At 33.2% G+C, this 22,692-nt stretch overlaps 1 protein-coding gene across 1 annotated transcript in view; it reads right to left on the minus strand.

Annotated features, from left to right (window-relative positions):
• LOC149487113 (uncharacterized) overlaps positions 1 to 22,692 on the minus strand; it is a 37,970-nt gene that overhangs the window by 2,588 nt on the left and 12,690 nt on the right. Inside the window, exon 2 of the mRNA XM_089697357.1 lies at positions 1,389 to 1,448. Within this exon, the coding sequence (XP_089553483.1) occupies positions 1,389 to 1,448 (60 nt within the window). The remainder of the gene's footprint in view (positions 1 to 1,388; positions 1,449 to 22,692) is intronic.

The raw sequence follows: 22,692 nt of genomic DNA on the forward strand, positions 1-22,692 counted from the left end.
CTGCAACAAAATATTAAATTAGTTTCTATTCAGGAATACAAACAACATTACATGAATAATACAGAAAATGATTTTTTCTTATTCATTTTTCTAAAGTCTAAAATAATTATCACATCAGCAGTTATTTCCTCTTGAGTATTAAACAAAATAACAGGTCTCTGTCAAATTGTTAGGTATCGGATAGCTTGCGCGTCGCGTGTTGATACGATCGTCTGTCATTACTTTTGGAATTGGGACACGCTCCCGCTCGTTACGACCAACAAAACGTTGAAAAATAGAATTACTTTACCGACAGCCGCAAATACAAAGGGAATCTTTTAATAACATTTGGATCTGCGTATTTTGGTTCATAGAAACTGTTGTAAACCTTTTAATATCAAAGCATATTATAAGACCATTTCGAGAGACTTTCTAGTTATATTATTGAGTTACGGACTGAACGAAGATTAATTAATCATAAAATAGCTTACGTCGATGACAAATATCTCTCATTAGTGTAACAATCGCCAGCGTTCGGGTGACGTGACATCTAGTAGAATCCCTGTGATGGCTAGCTCAAACATTTGTCATTGGAAACACTCATTAGTTGGAGTTGACGTTAACTTGACGCCCACTCTCGCCTCAGTAAGCTTTAATAATTATAAGAACCGGCAAACCCCGATTATTAATTACTGCTATTGACAAAACGTTCTGTCGCTTGGAATCCGCGGTGCGTTTGAAGTTAATTTTATTGATTTAACTAAGTTATGATTGAGTTGCTTTGACGGCTTTGCGTTTGTGCGCGACTTCTGAGTACGTATAATATATGACACTGCCAGTAAAATATTACTATTTGCTGATCCGCTAAATTGGTTAGTGGAGTCATTAAAATGTTACGATTGCTTTAATGTTAGGGAGTAGTTCGGTTAATATAAGAACGTAATAAAATCTACGTTAATGTCAACGCATAACGATTATTGACTGCGGTAATTTTATTGAGTAACTAGCTACATATTTTGCAACTATGAATTGCAAATTTACTTCGAGATACACACATGTTGTTTATTGGGTAAAAGATGTAAATAATGATTTGTATAATATTTAATTCTAGTAATACCTACTAATATATTCTAGCCAAAATGTACTTTCGTTTCTATGTTTAATTTTTTAACAGGCTTGGTTGATATATCCATGCGATTATAAGAGTTAACATTATATTATGCATTCAGCCTTTTACAAAGAAAATTATGGAAACAGTTGGTCAACAAATACTGCCGACGCCGGCAGCTTAACTCTTATAGCGACCACAGAAGCAATTCAAGCAGGCTTATTAATTATGATTAATGATGCGTCTCCAGTTTTAAAAATAAAAGAATAATACTATCTTCATTGTTAAATTTAATACATACCATAAAACAGTCGGGGCCTTGCAAACACGATGACTCCCCACCGGGCCGAGGCGCCGCAAACTGCGAACAAAACATTCAGTCGGGTTAATTATCTTTTTATATGCATTTTATTTAGGGTTATGTGTTAAAATAAATCCAGTGAAATGGCCAAATCATAAACGTAAAATAAATTAACGTTAAATTGAATCTCCAGGTAAAACCATCTCGTGTTACAATTGCAAATTAGTTTGATGGATTCAATGGTATTCGTTGCTTTGGTACAAAATTAAAGCAATTACAATAAGATTAACAAATAAACAAAGAAAAAGGTAATTTTATCTTTAATTTGAGTATTAAAAAATTGTTTACAGCCTATAACTATAATTGCATATTTGCAGCCAGGACATTTCCATACCAACATAAAATTAAAACGCATAGCATTTCGAAAAGCATACTTGTCGTGAATCATTCTTCACTTTCCCTTAGCCTTCACTTGTAGATAATTACATATAATTTAGAGGCATACATAACAATATTCAACAGCCATAATTGTCATATTTCAAACACGACATGTAGAAAATTATTTAGTAATTGATACAAATGTATTGCAAACATTAGAAACGCAGCGCATTCAAAATTACAAGTAACTTGACATTTATATTAAACATACCATTGAAAAGAGATTTATTATTGAAATGTGCATTATACAGTATAATAATTATTATCATAAAGTGCCAGAACGATATGGATTTCTGAACGTGAGCACAATGAATCACATTTCTTTAGGTCAGCGAAAAAGCACTTCCTAATACTATTTTGTTCTTAAATGAAAGTTCATCCAGACTTTTGTCATACTTATTTATGTATTTTGTTATCGATCTTTCATGCTGCTTGAAACATAATGTGTATCTATTAGGTATTCGAATAATTTTATCCAATAAATTTGATTTAATGAAAAAACGCCTGCCTAAAATATAATATTTCAATTTCATAAACATTTCGGCTACAATTTCTCTATTAGGTAAAAGCGTCGAGAGAAGGCAATGCACTCATACAAGTATATGATACAGTTTATCCTTACATTCTAACCGCAAAGTGCCACGACTAGCCTTTAAGTCCGTCTTGCGGTTTTATCTTTGAGAAGATGAACTTTATACAACTCACATAAAATAAGAACCCTCGAGTTCCAGTGTTTCAAACTGACGAGTATCTTGCGTACAAACAATACTCCATTTCAGTTGTTTTAAACGTACGTAAACTTCTTACATAGACCTCAATAGAAATACGAAATCGCTTTCAACGTTTTAATAAAACATGACATTTTAATGAATGGAAAATTTCTAAACAACCATGCTCACAATCAAGGTACTGTTAATAAAAGTTGCTATAGCCATCGCGTCAAGTATTGAAATTGTTTACAAAAAGTCTATTGACTCCGTAATGACTATTCAATACCAACAAATACAAAAACATAATGAACTTTCGAATTCTTAATTAGTATCGCACTTATATTTAAACTATATAAAAATGAACGTTTAATTATTCTCAGAACGAATACATTACTCGTTATCTAAGACGAGAAGGTTTAATATGAGAAAAAAGTCAGTAATGTATTTGATAACAGAAAGGCATCTGCCTACCGTCGTCGTTTTAATTGCTTGATAGGCGGTGGGGACAAAATGGGATACAGTGGCATCCATCTTGTCAAAACCATCAACATGATGGAGAGTTTTATAAATGCTTTTAAGAAAGGTCACGATGACTTGGACCGTTTACATTTTTTTCTAACAAATCGTTCAGAAGTCAACGTGAGTTTTGAATTTAGAATAATTAAAGTAAGCGTTATATTAGGTATTCATCTCTAATTGGAAAATAATAAAATAATATCATCAGTATAAAACTATCATTGTAGAGTCTAGACTCTAGGTACAATCACAACTCTCTGCAATTGCATACTAATGCATGTAATAAATCTGTCTATATGAAAGTACTGTAATGTAGGAAAAAATTCCTCTTGTAGGTCACTATCATTGCAGCTAATGACGCTAATGTCTACCAGTGGCCATCAAACGAGTCCGTCCGTTATTAGATGTAATCAAAGTAATTTTTCACACAATTTATTTTTTTCGAGCACGATACTACGCGACCGATGTGTTATTTCACGTCAACTAATGATAACAAAAAATGTACGAGAGCGCTCATGCTATTTATAAAGAAAATTACATTACCTTTTTTTTAGCGTGGAGTGGCAAGCAAACAGGTCATTGTGATGTGTAAATATAATTCAAGAACATTAAAGATGCGAGCGTAATGATAACACATGACAAGAAATACGTATTTCTGAAATCTCGAATGCCTTTTTTGCATTTTTACTTTCTGATTTCCGTCGCGATTAAAATTATCTTTGTTACGGAACAGATCTCATTAAGAAACAATAAACAATTTCACTTTAATAATATCGTTTGACATTTGCTTTGCCATCAAAAATGCGGCATAGAGATAAGCGATCGACTTCCGCCTTTCCAAGTACTCGAACTGAGAACTTTTAACCAATTCAATTATTACCAGTATTGTATCGCACGACTCGAACAGAACAAAATATGAAAGTTAAACAAAACAAAAGTGATGAATACACTTCGGCACAGCAAAGGGAAGTAAGTGAATAATGAATGACGGTGATCGAAATCAGTGTGGTGTGGCCGAATGGTATATTTATGTTAGATGCCGACTCAGATTACCTTTGTTCATCAAACATTTATTGAGTATTATTTAATTAATCTTCTATGTTTGACTTGGCGGACGACGCTCGAGAAAAATGGTTTAAACATTTCAACCGCTCTTGAATTATGTAATATTCATTTAAGTTTTAGATTGCTTTAGGGATCTTAGCTGCGCCCGTCAAAGTTAATATTCTAAGTCATCTATTAACGTCGTTAAAGGAACAAAATGTATACGGTACATTTTTAAATGGTTCAGGATAAGGCAACACTTAAAATTTGAAAGCCATTAAATATAATCGTTTATAGAGACCCGGGGCTGTACTCGGAGAATTAATCGATCGATGTGCACACACGGCCGTTTACAATCAATCTATCAACGTTTATGTAACGCGTAACTACTGATGATCTTCATTTATCATTTCGTTTTGTGGGTAGCTAGCGCTCTTGGGGGTCAACGAGGCCCGAATGCCTCACGGAACGTGCTAAGCAAATGTTCAAATAGTTCCTACATACTGATGCGTAAAAGTAATTTATGCCGAACAAGATATGGCATGTCGCCAATGAAATCTTTTTGCGCTGAATAGTTTCGCGATGGAACTTATCTAGCTTAATAAAATAAACAATTGTATATCTTGTGCGGAGATATGGGTGGGAACGTTAAACGTATAACAGCCTCGAGTGAGCAAAAACATCATGAATTATGATTTCGCATAAAGATAAAATACAATCTAAGCTAGCGCGCCAAATGGCGAAGAAAAAATGTAATTTTCTCGTGATACACCGACCGCGATGCTACCTCGAAACAAGGTTCTCATTCGTTTGATATAGAAGGGCAGGAACCTTTGTACAAATAATGATACCGACGATGTATCTAATTCAAATTATCATTTTATAATTTAAATGTTAATTCGAATGTGATTGTTTGGTTTCCATTCCGTTGTTTATCTATGTAAATCGAGCTAGTATAATTTCGAAGATTGTGTAACATCGCTTCAAATGATAAGATGTGGAATTAAAATAATATCCTGCACTTTAATAATTGTTCAAATTTGATTGATTGTTGGTTAACATTGTGTAATGTGTAGCGTAAATTAAATTCAAGCACGATACGAACGAGTGTTTCTAAAATAGAAAGTATTTTATAGGAACAAGGTACCTATGTATTAAGTAACTGAAAGGAAAGGTCGTTTGTATGAACTCTAACAGGATTTGGATCCCCATATACTAGTATTAACGTCTTACAAACTCGCAATAAGACAGTTATGTGAAAATATACCTATATGAAATTTTCAGTACCAAGAGAATCTTTCTTTACTTGCCTATAAATTTGAGTATTTTACATAAATTTATACTAAAGATGTACGTTTTAAAATGGTACCAAAATTACCTAGATGTAGGTAAAGCATGTAGTACTAGGTACATGATAATATAGAATTGTAAGTATTGTATAAAATATGTCCCAAACCTCCTAAGGTATAATTCTGTTCCTACCAAAATCTTTTACAAACAATTGAAACGTAAAGTATCTACAAATCCGTTCCAATTTTTCAACGACTAAAAGTGTTCAATATAATAGACTTAACTGATTTGAGAAATCCCTTGTAAAGTGTACTTAATGTGTCCTATACCGAGCGTACGCCACTTGTTATTTTATTTGATCTAAAGGTAAACTCTATTACCGAGAGCGTTTTTACAAGTAGAAATTGAATTACTGGTCCAAACCGTGTTCTTACTCGAAACTAGGTTATTGGATATCGAGTCGCTAAAATAAAGTGATAAATCGTATTCGGATACGTATTTACTATTTGAAGTAACTGGGAGTTTATTTGACTCAATTTTATATATAGAATATATTTTACAAAGTATATTTTTAACGCAATGTTTTATGTTATATTAAGCAGGCTTTTATCATCACTAGCCTACTACATAGTCATAACGACTACTCTTGAAGAAATTATCAAGATAATTTTCCGATAAATCTCGTCCTCACAATTACTAAAACCATAAAAAGCGGTCAATTCTGTCCAGTCGTTCGCAAGATGATCTTTCATACATGCGGTACTTGATTTTTATTTTTATCAGCGAAACCTCAGAGCGCAGAAACGAATATGACCGATTAATGAAATATACGTCCCCGTTAGCAATAAAAGATGACATCGACATCATTAGTCCCCGGCATGATATGAATTTTTCATAAAATATGAACTGGTACCCGCTCGCAGTACGCAGGCCAATCGTATCGACATGGATTCCTTTTTCCCTACTTTTTACACTCCAGACCCTTACAATTTTATCTCGCGAACACGGCCATAAAATGTCATTCGATATCGTAGACGTGTGTAGGAATTCATTAGTGTATCGCAACAAAGCGACGAACAATGATAGTATCGAACAAAACTTGGATAATATTTATATGTCTCTTAATAACGATCATAATGGCGTTTATCAGTCCTGAATTATACACATCCTGCCAATTTGCTTCAATACATTATAGCGCCATTAAGTTTTTATCGCCGAAGCCGTTTTGACCGACCGTATGTAATTACAATCCCGATAGACCTTTAACTATCTTAAATTCTTCGGTCCAAAACCCACTTTTATTATAAAAGGATAATAGATGCGTTTCAGATACGCATTACATGATTGGCACCTTTGTGCCCATAAATTTACCTGCTATATTACTATTAATTAGGCAATTACGTATTCTAATAAAATCGGTATTTAGTAATCTGTGTATAAATAACGAATACATTCATAACCCACATTTAGGTTGTTCACGCAGAGGAAATCGGAAAGCTCTGCCCACTACGGGTGCGAAAGTGTTAAGCGTTTAAATCAGGCTGAAACTGCGACGCCATAAATGGGCACAAACACGTACCAAATTTGATCATACAGCGAATAAATTAAATACGAACACAATCAAGGATTAAATTACTGCTTCATTCAGCATCCCACACAATTGCGCGTCGCGACACATACGCGACACTTTGCCGCAACCGCCGCGGCCGGGCTCTATGTACGTAGGTGCCTTAACATATAGTATTGTAGCACATTGTGTGACTCTGCGACCGCATATAAATGCGCTGAGAGCAAATAAAACGGTGCTATAATTTCAAATCATACGGACAGAGAATGGGTGTGGACGGCGCTCTCATTGTGTGGAAATGATGTAACCACTATTAAAAGTGTGGGCCGTATCCCCTTGAATATTTCTTGCAACGAAGACGTAGGGTCATATCGGCATTTTATATCTCGCTGGAGACAATAGCATACATTTCCAATAAGAAAACCCGCTTCAAAAACTAAGTGGTCGAGTTGAATTTCTAACTCCCATCGTAGCAATTCATAATGTTATTCCATAAACAAATACCGCCTACGCGCTTTATTATTCGAATAATATGTATATTACATCCAATAATGTCCCCGAAATATGACAATATCTCTTAAGGCTTATACATGCGCTAATAACCTTGACCATACTTGACGGATCTCAAACCTCTCCCGCTGCACCTTCTTTTTTCCTCGCATTTTGTATTTAAAAAGATACCAATCAGTGAAACAAAAAATCCTCGTCAGGGACTGTTGTGTAACTGATAATTTATTAAACATAAAATTTTCAGAGCTCTAAGTCAGCAGGTTACGAAGTTTATAGAGTATTTGCGGAAAAATCGATGACCACGGCACATTTTTTTTCTAGAAATCTATTAACTTTGGAAAAAATTCCTCGCGAGCAATTAAAGATCAAAGACCATCCTATTTTATATATTTTTTTCGGTATTGTGCTTTATGTTGTACCAGACTTTATAGAGGTTGAACATAGTCGAAATTGCCGGGTAACGCCTTAAAACACACAATCAAAAGGCTGTATTCGACATATTTTTATAGGTGACATGCTGTCACACGAGACACGGTCTATAAATTAATGTAGTTTATGTAAAAACAAACGGTCACCTTTAAAACACACTTTATAAGAATATTTATTAGAACAATTCTTTATCTAATTTATAACCAGTAACTCGTGATCGGGCTCAAAAAAAGACAGGAATATTAAAACAAAAGCGATGACGATTTCATTGCAATTTATATTCAGAGCACTTTCATAGATAAAGAGAATTATTCAGTTCCAAATTATTAAATCCTTTCATGGCTGCCTCGATCCGAGTATATTTCTATAAAATCCCAGTCACAAATCTGTTACTTTTACGAGAGAGACTAGCAAAGGATTACGAGAAACTATTATGTTCCGGTTAAATTCCAAGAATATTCCCAATGTAAAAACTTCTTTTGTTGATAAAAATCTAGCAAATGTTGCAGACGAAGGATATTCAAATATCTTTTTCGTATTTTGTGTTATTAGGTTTCTTATAATATCTAACTATTTACAATGTTAATAATGTTGAACTTCCTAACCGTAGAAACTATAAATATATCAAAATCACATCTCTATTTACTGACGGACTAATAATGAACAGTCATTTGTATTAAAAAAAGTTTTATAATCGTTTACTCCAAACTTTTAAAATTAGAATAAAATCATTTCAAACCAAAAACTTTTCGATCTAAATCACCGAAAATACGGCGTAGTGACGCCGAAGGACAGTTTAACCCTCGCTACGGATTATTTAAATCCCCGTCTCTGTTGTACTTATGCATAATTGATATTTTTGTCTCACTCTAGGCGTCAGTTTTTGTAAGTCTCACAAGTGCCACGGAGCATGCGACAGATGTGCGCTTGGATGCGGCTCGTAACGAACCATGTTTCGATCGGGAATCGGGATAATCAATCATACCTCCAATGTTTGACCGGTCACCGGATCGCTGATTTAGTAAGCTTGTGTTTATCTAACATTATCGACACGATAATCAACTTACCTATAATGAAAAATGAGGCTATAGAAAAGAGAAACTTGTAAACAATTTGATAAAGATAGATACGCTCGGAAATTAATTGTACATTCAATATGAGAATAAGTTTCTTGAGATGTGCGTCTTATAATAGAAGGTGAAATGATCTGAAATAGAAAATAAACGTTTCTGAAAAAGTATTTTATTATAAATATCATATACCGAAATAAAAGTATCTTCTTATTGAAGGGTATTAGAAAATGAGTATTCCCCAACTTGAAACTAATCTTAAGGTCTCATGCGTGCAGGGAATGTATTATGAATTATCGATGTACAGTTAGAATCGACTTCAATGTGCAAATTATTTTCAACCACCGCATGCAATTGGGTTATGATAATATATTTCAATAATATTGGAAACCGTGATTTTGAATTTGAATTAATCATGACGTCTATTTCAGTATTGTTTAGGTTATTGTTAGGAATGTAATATTGTGAATTGGTTAAATTGTGATTTGATAAATTTACTGCTGTGGATTTGAGTTGTTATAACGAGTAATTCTGTTTACGGTTAGATTTATCTGCTTTGTGTTCTAAAAGCTGTAATTGTGAAGGATTGGAAATATAATAGAAAATTATAGGGTGGTAAGTTTAGCAAATATACTTAGGTAACAAACAATATTAAGTAACCTATTCGGTCACATACTTAAATCAATAGGTATATAATTCATAAAAAATAATCACTTATAATACCACAAGAGCTTCAAAATTATCGGGTATTTTCCGATAGGTTCGTTGCAAACAAATGAAGGAGTCAAGTTTTTAGTCAAGGTAAAAAATACCGAGCGCGAAGCGCGAGTGATTTTTCCTGAAAAACTTGACGACTTTATTTGTTTGCAGGGAACCTTGAGGGAAATGCCAGATAATTTTGAAGCTCGTGTGGTATTCGGGAGATTATTTTTCCGTCCCAAATGTCGGCCAATAATTTCACAATTGAATTGAACCTGTCAGTTTGACGTCAACGACCAGAGAAAATTTTCAAAAAATTATCAGTATAATACCATGTAGGTAGTACCACGTGACGTCGAATGGTGCAATTCTATTGGTCGATATTTGGGTCGGAAAAATAATCGCATTTAAATACCTAGTTTTAATATTGGAGTAGGTAAGTACTAAGTATGTATTATTAAAAGAATTGCAATTGCATAAAAAAATAGAATATATAAAAAGTGTTTAGAAATATACTAGTTTAGAAATATTACAGTTAAAAATGATGGTAAAAAATATACATGTATGAGATTGCATAATAAATGTAACTTAAAATACATTAGACATAAACATTCAAAAACAAGACAACCAAACATCTTTTCACAATGCAAGCGGAATCAAACTGTTATACACAATATTATAGTATCAACAATAAATGTTAACAATCCAGGGTTGCGACTCACGTAAAACTATCATAAATTCAAACAAAAGTTGTTCTATTGAAAACTATTATCGCCACGACAACCCTAGCAAGTGCAACGAAGGCGTAAAAGCGACGTCGAAATGGTTGCGTTTCCTATGTATCTGATTTTAGTTGTGACACGTCGTTTATTCTACTTACGGTTACTTGCAAGCTTAGATCCGATCGATTTATTGCCCACTTCGCTTGTATAATAACAAATAAACAAACGATATTCACAATTTCTCCGTTCCAGTCTATTCTCCGTTTATGAAAGTTTTCGCTGAGATGTACCGTTATGTAACAAAAAAAGTTCTGGCCCATGCCAATTATTCTAAAAAAATGATAAGTTATGTTGTGTGAGAATCAGGCGAACTAATTTAAAGATAATAAATTTACCTAATCATGATTTTTTATTGATGATGATACCTACACAGTTGCACAATAAATTCAATAAAATAATGCGTCAAAGATATTAAATGTCATTTAGGTGCTTCATATTACATTTCAGAATGCACATTAAAGTGGACGGAATGTTTATTGAAGGAATTTTATTTATTCATATCTAGGTAAGCCGGATAAAACGTTCCATACCTAGCATTCTAACCGCGTTGACCGTAATTGCCTTAATTACAAATAAGCTCTCAAATTATCTCTCAATGTCCTTCATCTCGCCATAAATTTATGTTACCTGATAGAACTTTGTCTACATTCTACTTAAGGATTTATCAATCTTAAACGGGCACGATATCGCTAGACTTCAGAAATGAACAGTTAGTTTATCAACGCATTATATCGAAGCAGTGCTTCGATCGAAATCGGAGATGAGATACACACGACCCACATCAAACTAAAGCTCACAGTATCACTGATATCGACTCCACTACGCTTTTATTTTTAACTAATCTGGAACACTTTTTATTACAGCGTTTACGATCGCGGCACGGCTTAATTTTTATCGCGGTAATATTTCAAAAGTATAAAATAAGAGCAATTAAAGGGTTCATAACCGAGCGAGCAAATGGCCGCATTCTCTTACAAATATTTATATAGGCGGTCGAGTAAACAGTAGCGTTAAAAGCAAAGACATGCGTTTAATCCAAGACAAACAGGCTGAAAGAATTATACGAGAGGGACACAAACACGTTTAGGTCTCTTTGCTTGAGGGTAAATAGAGAGCGAGTGAAGTGAGGTAATCCTTCCGTGCAGGCGTGTTAGGGCCCGTTACGGCAAAGCACCGCGGCTTCAAATGTAAATGACTTGCTTAGAAACGCTCTGAAGGATTAAGCATCTGCATATGTATAGCGTTTGTGTGCCCAGGTATGTTGATATTACCGGTCCTTAATAGAGACATTTATTTTCATAACTTCGTCAATACGTCCAAAATTCTATCTTAGATATTCAAATATCTACGTGAACATAATATTTAGTGATAGTCTCCTTATGGTTATTGCCGATTTGCATCTTTAAATGAGCGGTTATAAATTTATATTGGAAAAATCAAAGGTCAATCATTATCAGCAACTCGTAATACTAAAAAGAGGCAATTTAAAAACTTCATTATATTTTTATGAATCGTTTCGAGAAAGAATAAGTTCTTATCTGACCAAAATGTATTACTGTGTGTTGTAGTTTTGATAGTAAACAATTTACGAGTTTGTACTAGACTCGTAAATTGTCAAGATCTTCTCTTATATGAAATGAGGTTTTATCGATAAACCATCTTCTATCAGAAATAAAATAAAACCGAGCAATACGTCTCAGGTATCGGTCTCAATAAATCAAGTGAAATTACTTCAAGAGCGAGTACAATGGAATTCTTAAACAAAACAAAATGTAGGTTTAGTTAAGTGCTGCAATAAAATGACCCCACGTAAATTCCTAACATCCTGGTAGCGATAACCCCCTTATCTTGCGATGGGAGAGCGTATCCTACAGTCGGGAGCTAACCAACTTGTAAGAACTTAATTTATGGCCAATTAAGGTAGTGTTAAGCTTAACAAACACAAGTATAATTCAAGTAGCTAATACAAGTTTAGCGAACTACTAAGTTTAGCTGAGATACATAAAATACTCCTACAAGGTAGTTTTGCCTCGGAGAGACTCGGACAACATGAAAAGTGGCCTACTTTAAGTTAGAAACTAATCTCTTAGCGTAATAAGTCTTTAATCAGAGCGAGTGATTCAAGAATTTCGTTTTAATTCCGAATTTATTGGTATAAATAAAGCTCTTGATTGAAGCGACTATAAAACAAAGGGATCAGAGAGTTTCTTATGGAGTCTTGGCCCTTTACTGCTTATTGAAACGACTTCCAAATAAGTCTAATAAGGATTTATGTGCATTAAATAGAATGAGGAATTTATTATAATATATCATTGCGATTAACATATTCTGTTGAGGATGTAATTTCGACACAATTCACATGTCAATCTGCACTTATTTTGATGGATATTTGTTTCAGATAAAAGCACCTGTTTCGAGTAGATATAAACTTTAGAATGACAAAGTTCGGGATAACGACCAAAAACTGAGCAAAGAAGCCAGATGCCGCAGACAGTTGGCAACAAGCGGCGGCGAGTTCTGTAAAAAGTTTTCTTTAAAAACTGAGTAATAGATCAATAAAGGTATTGGAGGAAGTAACGTTAAGGGAATATTTACGGCGATGTCCGTCGGTTCCGCGATAAATCTGAGCTATGCTTTGTAGTTGCCTCTGTGGGAGCTATTACCACTTACGAGCACACTTGATTTAGGTTGGCAGGATAACGGCCTAAATTTAAAAATGTGCTAATGCTTCTTTGAAGTGTTCTTAAACATTTTCTTTTGTAGGCAAATTTGTTAGGTCGCGGCTTACTAATCCAGTTAAAAGTTCCGTTTGTACAAAGATGCGTATAGCGTACATATTATGATCTACTGAATAATAATTTTAAATTTTATATTATTTACCTATGTTGAAATTTTGTAGACAATATTTAATTTATGTATTTAATATGTCTATATTATGCGAATGTTAACACTCGAAATGGCAATAGTAGGAAATATCATAAATAGTTAAAACAGAATAATTTTATAGCGTTATTTTAAAACAAGGTAATTTTAATAAATTCTGTCATAGAATAATATTAAAATTTACAAATTTATATTAATATTTATAATTCGAAGGATATTAATTCTTATCCATGTCTAATTTATTTCAAAGCAATACAAATTGTATCATGTCCACAAGATAATAAATTAAATAATTCAGATTTGCATATAAAATTAATATCTTTTTCGCGGACATATTTTTTCTATATAATAATATCTAACAGACTAGATTTTAACATCGTGTCATATTCAAGTCCTAATTTAAAATGTTATGTTCTCATAAATATTGAATATCTAATTTTAAGCTTTATATTTTTTTGTTCATACTAAGCTTGTGACTTAAAAAACCTATCTTGATTTGAAAACACATCTTGATAAGCTAAGAAATAAACAATTTATTATCAGAAAGTCATTAAAAATGTTAAAAATAAAATGCATCGATGTAATTCCGAGATAAACGAGTGACCATTGGAATACTACCTCGTCTATTGTGTACACAAAATTACCCAAAGTCATAGAAAGGAAGGGTTTGATTTTTTGTCGAAAGAAATCGTTACGGTACGATGGATCCAATTTATTGGAAGACCACCGTAAGCTTCTTTGTCGCATGGTCACGCTCGAATTTCATCTGATAGCAAGTGCGTCTGTACTTTCTAATTAAAAATACTAAAAAGCGGCCTGTGATGAATTCTCGCAGCTGTACTAAATACATAATTAAACTTAATAATAGGAACCTATAGAACATTTAAATACTTATTGGTACCTACGTGTCCCAAACATTTGAATATTACGTCAAGTTCATAGTTTAATATTCCATTTTGTTATGGTTTCTGGTATGTTGAATGAAAAATCATTATACATATTTTCATTACCTATAAGTAATATCAATAGTGTTCTATGTTTTTGTTTTTAAAACAAAATAACACACAATTTGCTATTTTTATGAAGATAAACAATGATTTGTAATATTATAACGTTTAGTTAACGTTAAATGTAGATGATTACAAATTACAATACAAATAAAATTTAACTAAATACTGTAAAAACAGTTATAAATAAAGGACCTAAGACTCAACATACACGTCAGGTAAAAGAAATAACGGAGCAGTGAGAAAGCGGTTTGCGAGTGCCTGAGTTACAAATTAGTGATGTCATTCAGAAAGCTAGATTTTACTTGTACTGTGTAATTGTTTATTTTTATTTATATACCTTTAATTAGTATGTTCTTATCTGTACATTATATTAATATAATGCATGTTATATTATGTTTAATTAGTATGTGGGAATCACGTGCCCTTAAGTAGCTTTTATTCTTTATGGATGCGATCAGAATTAATTCTCCTGTGTAATAAAAGCGTGGATAAGCAGATACATTTATTTAATGGTTGTTTATACCGTTAACGCATAAAATAAGCTCTTAAGTCAACAATAACATGCAAATATTATCAAAAGATAATGTGCTCTCCAACACTTTTTGTATGAACGTTAAAATTATCTCACTAATAATTTTCAAGATAAAACACACACTTATAACACTTAAATCCATTTTTAAATTTAAAACGTGAACAAAAAATGAGTACGGCACTTACGTTATCACAAAAACGATCAAGACTTGCATTACTCCACTTCAGGAGGAAAGTTAAAAGTATTAACATGCTTATAGTTAAGCCACTTGTGAGTAAATGCTAAAGAACAGCAAAAACAATAGAATCGGCATTCCCCGCGGTTACCCTGGCTTTCTTGTGTATCTCGGAACTCCGCCCGACCCGGTATAAAGGTTAGACCAGCCTATTTAAATGCTGTACCCATTATATTATATTATTTCACAAACTGAGAAGTACCTATATTTGTATTGATGTAAACAGTACCTTATAGGATTAAACGTGATGGATTTGAAATTGAGATTATTTGGAAACAGTAAATTCGATGGATTCAGTTTTGTTTTTGCTGACGCACCCGCTTCCAATAGCTTTTCTTGATGGTATTACTTCATAAACATTATTGCTTTTGCAAAATATTAAGTGAGCTGCACGTCAATATAGATAACGTATAATAAAGTAAATTGTATGCTTTAAAATATTATCGATAAATAATAAATTTGTGTACAAATATATATAATAATAAATAACCTTTATTAATATTATAGAGAGAAAATAATTTCTTGCTCTACATTTGTTTTAGAAAAATACAAATGTAGTTGTTAAATTATTACTTCACTTCCAAACAGCAATATTATCAACGAGTAAATTTACTTTACGACGCAGATGAAACCGCAAGACGTACCAATAAAGCGTAATGTATTAAATCAAAACGTCTCAAATAATCCAACGTATTATTTGCTCTCTTCCGCTCCAACTTGATAAGATATACGTACTAACAATGTAGATAATAAATAATATCCCATAGCAAAGGATATCAGTGATATTCAGTTGATAGCAAACAAAACTAAACCCAGCTTTCTTAGATAAGGCGGGCTCAATGTGACTCAGCCTGACAAATGGCCGTATCCAGTACAAGTTGGAAACACTAAGGAAAAAAGAATGTTTGTAACGTTGTTTTCATTCAGTTTGATAAAGACAAATGCGAAGTTTGCTATTAGACACGAATTGTAAACAGTTTGTTTTTTTGTCAATTCATTTTAATGGAAAAACAACAACATTAAAGTTTACCTTTATTGGCAGTTACGTTTTCTCTCTCGTGTGTAAACAAAAAAGCAAAAAAGCTCTACCAATTCATTTAATAAAGAAACTCAAACTAATACAGTACAACGAACATATTATACCCTCCGTCAATGACACCCTTTCACAGCCATTCATTCCCAAAGATATATAATATCAAAGCACATTTCGTAGATCGTCACTGACATCATTTCAGCATATTCAGCATCTGCTAGACTCATGTGGCGTGACTGCAATGCCAATGAGTTTTTAATAAAGTTCACAGTGATAATAAAATCGTAATAAACGTTTAACGACTGTCCTGGAGGTCCCGTCTCATCACGATAACATGGTTAAGTCACGTATCAAAATAATCAAAGTTTTATTCGACAATAAAACTCAAGCTTTAGTTTAATTAAATATACAACTAGCATTACTCAAGTGAGAGAACACTTGGTATTTTAATGGGATTTTAAAACGTGTGTACTGTGTACTTTGCATAAATTGATCGGACATTATTGAGCCATTATAGGTAAAATGGGCTACAAAACTTGTAGGTTCTGAGGCTTGGTATCAAACTACGTTAAATACTATTAAAAATATATTTCTCTTACCTATTGCGAAATAATATAAACTGTTGTAAAATATTATACATTTTATAAATTATTATAACACAAAAATTATATCCGAAACATCCATATCGTACCCATCGTTGGCTGTACATAAGATAATTTAACAAGCGGAGGTAATGAAGCAGTTTATCCGAAATCTTATCGGGTATTTTGCTTAAGTTTTATGAAGCTAATATAATATTAAAGCGATGTAACCGTAAGATGCATTGCCTTACCGCGCACCGGTACATGGCCAGACTCAATGTTAGAGTAACCCTGGTGACCTCTGATTTTATATCATTAGAAAATAGTGGCAGTGTGATCACTATCGGCATATTAAGTCTTGTACATCCGAGACTTAATAGATATATGATCGTATGGATCGTGACGGTAATATATGTTACGGTAGTTTTGCTTATAAATAATATCTATGGTGCCCATAGATGGTACCTGTTCGCTTGTTATCGACGTGGTAATAAGTGTGCGGAATTATTCCTGGATATAATTTAATAAGCTGGTTCTGTAAGAAAGAGCAATGATTTCTGTCTTGATTTTATACGTTAATATACTCACAATTTATATTTTCTTATTGACAAGATACCGAAATGAAAAAAAGGAATATCATTCATCCATCCTTAGATTTACCTATGTTTATACCTAAAGTTAAAACTTGTAGCATAGATGAAATCAATTATTGTCACAGGCAATGTTGGGTCTCCTATTATGTCTACGAAGTAAATCCCTGATCGTTATAGACGCCTGGAACAAACCTTTATTTAACCGCAATACGGATCAATTCTATCTACACATTTGTACTATTGAATGCCCTAACCTTTCCACAATAGTATGAACATGATACGTGTTATTAATACGGATAAACACAATCACATCCACTCGACCGATATTTGGTGTAAAAAGTCAATCATAAAGGAGCGAACCGCGGCCGAACAAAGGCTTAGCGGACACTGGACGCGTTCCATACCGAACAATGCACAAATTATAAACAGTCCACTTGCCTCCATACACGAACTCGCATCACTTCCTGTGCCACCCATTGTCACTTTTCAATACAATAACTTTTATTGAAATGATCCTAGAACGCTGTTGCCAGAATAGACGGCTATTTTATTTGTGGGTTCATGCGACATTGTTGGAGCCAATTTCAATTACGATTTCCGTTCTATCAAAGGAACGGTGCGGGAGTCGACGAAATATTTGCTAAACGTTTTCGGGTAGCCCGAATACAATATACCGTGCTCTGATCGATCCCTATATTGTCTGACAATTATGGCCGTGTTAATGTATACCTTTAAAGTTAACTGCTGAACGCTTCCGGTCGTTTCGGAATTTACCTGCAACAATGAAACATTTATTAATACACGTGCACAGATAATGCAAAAAATGCATCTGCTGAGGTCACACAACATTTCAGAACGCTAAAAGTTATTTCACGCTTGTGTAATGGTTATTACCTGTTAACAACTTAGCAGATGTGCAATTAGAGAAAGGATAAACATGTTACAAAAACATAACTCAAAAAGTCTATTTCTCATGGATTTTACAAGAAATTCCTGTTAACGAAGTGTCGAAAGCCCATAAAGCATTTGACATATACTACTATTCTTTGCTAGTGTGTAATTAGTATGTAAAGAGCGTCTCTACTTAGGAAGTCGTTAACGCCTATAGCATGGTATAGCAGGTCGGCCGATCATTATACATATGTAATAACTATTGCTACTCATTCGCGGCTATGATGGAGGTGAACGAACCCATTGTACCGTTATCTAGGGTCGGGACACTAAAATCGAAGATGTAGGACAATTAGTTCAAAAGGGCAGGCGTGTTTGTTTTTCAGTTGTTTTGTAATTAACCGATATACAAAATACAACATAGTATACCTACCAAAAAAAGATTATAAATTTGCTGTTATGCGTAGCAAATTAATTTACAGATACAGTATTCTATAATAGAGTTAAATATACATTTGCACGCCTCATAAGCGAAGCGTTGAGGTGGGTACTACTGTCACTTCGCGCAAAACATCTGATTTTTCAAACTTAAAATGTCTTTATGTATCATACATTGCACTTGTAAGATAATACATACACACACATATTAAGAAAAAACACTATTTTTAACGTTCATGATATTTTTGATGTCATTTTTGTTATTTAAACTAGTTAAAAAACAGTTTAAAAAGTTCTGTCTTGGACGTCCGTGTGTCTGTATGTGCGGATCCTTTTTCTTGTTAACACGATAGCGACCGAAATACTTTACTAATCGAGTCTTTTTTTTTCTCTTACGCTTGAGTATGCTCAGGAATAGAACCCTTTCATTTTTCAGGGTCTGATTCGATGTGGTTTAATTGTTATTAAATAAACAAAAATAATAATTAATAAATATTTATTAAAAAAAAATTATGAGGCGTGCACTTTTGGATTTTCCAAATTATTTTATTTTATAGTAAAAAGATTACAAGAACTGTGAATTTTGTTTTAATTTTGTAACTTGAAATAATAAAAAGAAGCATGCGTCCGTTTCCAAATCCTATTAATTATTATACAGAGTCATAATGTAGGTAAATAGTACCTACCACAAATAGTTTCCCAAACAATCGATTTGTAAGCGAATCACGCAGTCAATTCGACCAACGTGACGATTGCGCGTGACTCGACGTATGTGCCCGCAATACAATTCGAATTAGCCATAATGTATTATTAACATAATCGGTAATGGAATTTGTTTGATGATTACCGCTAATATGAGGAACTTAAGTAGTAAACCAGTTCTACGGAGACGGTGAAAAGGTCAAACTAGATAAGCATGCATTTACTTTGTAATCATTCAAAGTTTCTTTGTGAATAACAACTCTCTAAATTGATTAGTATAAAAAGAAACATGTTTATATTTTAATCACGAGAATAAAAATAAAAATCAGAATATTACCCAAGTAACCAAACTGACTAAAATTAAACAATGCATGTTTCAACATAAAAACCATTGAAAGCAACGTAAACTGAAAGCCCACAGGGACTGAGAGGTTGAGATTAAAAATGTAAATCATAGTAAGCCGTGCAAATTATACCTAAACAAACGTGTTCGCATGAAACGGAATCTAAAGCCTTAATTAAAATAAAACCTTCAAATAATTTATGCAACGTTGCGTAAACGCTGCACGGGATAACAATAAGAATACCTCATTCCAAAGTTGAAGTCACATAAAGTTGTGGGCGAAAGAGACAGTTTGAAAAAGGAACAAAGTATCTTTTTTTTTTTAATTTAAGCAAACAGACAATGAACATACGCAGCTGGCGGAATGCAAAACGATTGTGAATAAAGTTAAGGACACAATATGTGATGCAGCCGAAAGAACCCCGCCAGTAATTTATGTTGAAAACAATGTGTTTCTGCGTATTTCCAAAATTTCGAACTTTTAACGCAATTTATTTTAAAAGACAATTTCATTTAGGTGTATTATCTTGTTCAAGTCTCGGATAAACTCTTTTGCTCTAGTTCTTACCAACTCCAAGAATTACCGCGATATAAATTGATAGTGTAAATAAAACTAACTTGTGATACGATCAGTAAACGAGTGCCATTCATACTGCTTTTTTTTTCTAGATAAGTACGACAGAGTCCGATTGCTCTGATAGGAGTTACGGCATCAGATAATCAAGTCCGCAAGCGACTTGGAAAGGAAACGCAATGTTTGAGACGTATTATTGTTGTGACTACTGCGGACCATAAACATTGGCCACCAAGCCTTAATTAACAAGGAACGGAACAGTAGACTGCCTCCTATTCCGTTCGGGATTTATAAAACTGCAAATGCCACTAGGAAAATAGAGCGTGGTTCGTTTATTTAAGAACCCATTACTCTCCTAGATAACAATCGGAAGGGAGTCGGTAGTATTAATCTTACAATTAAGACAACCACGAAGCGACGATTTCAATTGACAATCCTTTTGTTCGATGGCACGAAAGAAGGCGGAACGAAAACAATAGGAGGGGGTGTATTAGTGTATCATTACAATCGTACAGATGTGTCGGTGCTATGTGCCATCGACACGAGTCATGACTTGAATAATAATTCGTATTAATCAAAATACCATTGTACCAAATGCATTTGGTAATCACGACAATTATTGTGTTGAAATATATCCAATAGCTAGGTTAATAAATAATTAACATGTATAAGTAGCTATTTTGAAGTAACAAATGAGCAATATCAGCATACAGTTTTAACCGTTATATGAACGCGTGGAGGCTGCCTAACTTAGACATTTCTCCATCACACTCATCTTCACGTGTTCAATAATAAAAATGTCAATTTATCACGGCGCAAGCTCAGAACATACTTAATAGTCAATTATGGATAGGAATTTTAGAAACACGGCAGGCTTCGCGTAAAATAAAGTTAAAAGGTGCTTACTTCGTGCCTAAACAGCGGGAAGTCTCGTATATATTTGTATATAAACATTTGTCAAGCGAATTTATAACGCTATTACTGATTGGAAATGATGCAAATTAAAATACTTTAAGTAACTATAATATTATGGTTATATCGATATATATAATATTTATTTACAAGTTTTATTAAGTCGTCCTTATAAGCAATAATTAATGATTTGCATAATTTTATTGCGTTATTAATACATATTTAAAAATTAATTTTTGACTTTAATGAAATTTCAATACTTTATTACTTTAATACAGCTACAAATATTGGGTTGATGACGTTAGGAATTATTATTTCTCCAAACATTTTTTTCGTCGGTTCGAACGATCGATCCGTTCTAATTGTAACATAAAAACAATCAAAATGATTGCAAAAATGTGCCCAAAATAAATACCCAATCAAAAACGTTACACTTTCATTACAATTAAACAATAGAAAGTCAATGGAAATAAAACAAAAAAACATTCAAATGTCGTTAGCGGCTATTGTGTTATTCGATATTTTTACGACTTAAGCAGCCATACTAGTGCGCGCTTTGAGGTATCGGCTTCGAAACACCGTATACGAAATCGCTTGTGGTATGTCATTTGGAAAAACAGGATACTTTGTTCCATATGACTAGGATTCGATTACTGTGGAATTTTCGAGATGCGACTAATTTAGTATACCTGTACGTACTATTTAGATACAGAGGATTTCAACTTTGAAGACCAGATAGCATTTTGTATAACTTTTGGTATTATTATGCTAATTTGAAAAGCTCTTGTTTTTAGATTAGTATCATCTTTCATGGTAATTTGCTCACCATCAATAATACTTAAAAGTTTTAAATAACAGAAAACAGAAATATTTGGCTCTACGCACATCTAAAATTAAACCTATAGTGCAATTGAAATATTCATAATTCTCCCATTAATAATTTCATCAAAACATATTAGCATAAAAATAAAGTTCGACAAGATAAGGCTAGACAAACTTAAAAAAAAACACCGTTTTGACTTGTAAACGATAAAGATTTACAAGTTCTCTAACAAGTTCAGATTATCTATACTAATATTATAAAGAGGAAAAGTTTGTAAGTATGTATGTATGTATGTATGTATGTATGGTTTTCACGCAAAAACTACTGGACCGATTTCAAAAATTCTTTCACCATTAGAAAGCTGCATCTTTACTGAGCAACATAGGCTATATTTCATTTTCAAAAAAATTAGAGATCCTTACCAAAAATGCAATAATGTAACCCAAGGTGTAAAAAAATCCTCAATAAAACTTCTGTCATCGCATGCGCTGCGGAATCTATTGAAGATAGAACAAAAAAATGTTCTACGATATTATAGAATGGATCAATATCTACAAGAAAGTCCGCGATACCATATGTCCATCTTCAGTAGTTATGTTACTACAACAACTTTTTTACGTTTTCAATGTAAATAGAAGCGCCGACAGTAATCAAACCAAGTTATCCATACACATATATTAATCCTTATCCCATTAAATG

The sequence above is a fragment of the Colias philodice genome, chromosome 7 (assembly GCF_061535455.1).
Source record: "Colias philodice isolate Cphi_HAF_F1 chromosome 7, ilColPhil1 Martin Lab GWU primary, whole genome shotgun sequence".
Taxonomy (NCBI): Eukaryota; Metazoa; Arthropoda; class Insecta; order Lepidoptera; family Pieridae; genus Colias; species Colias philodice.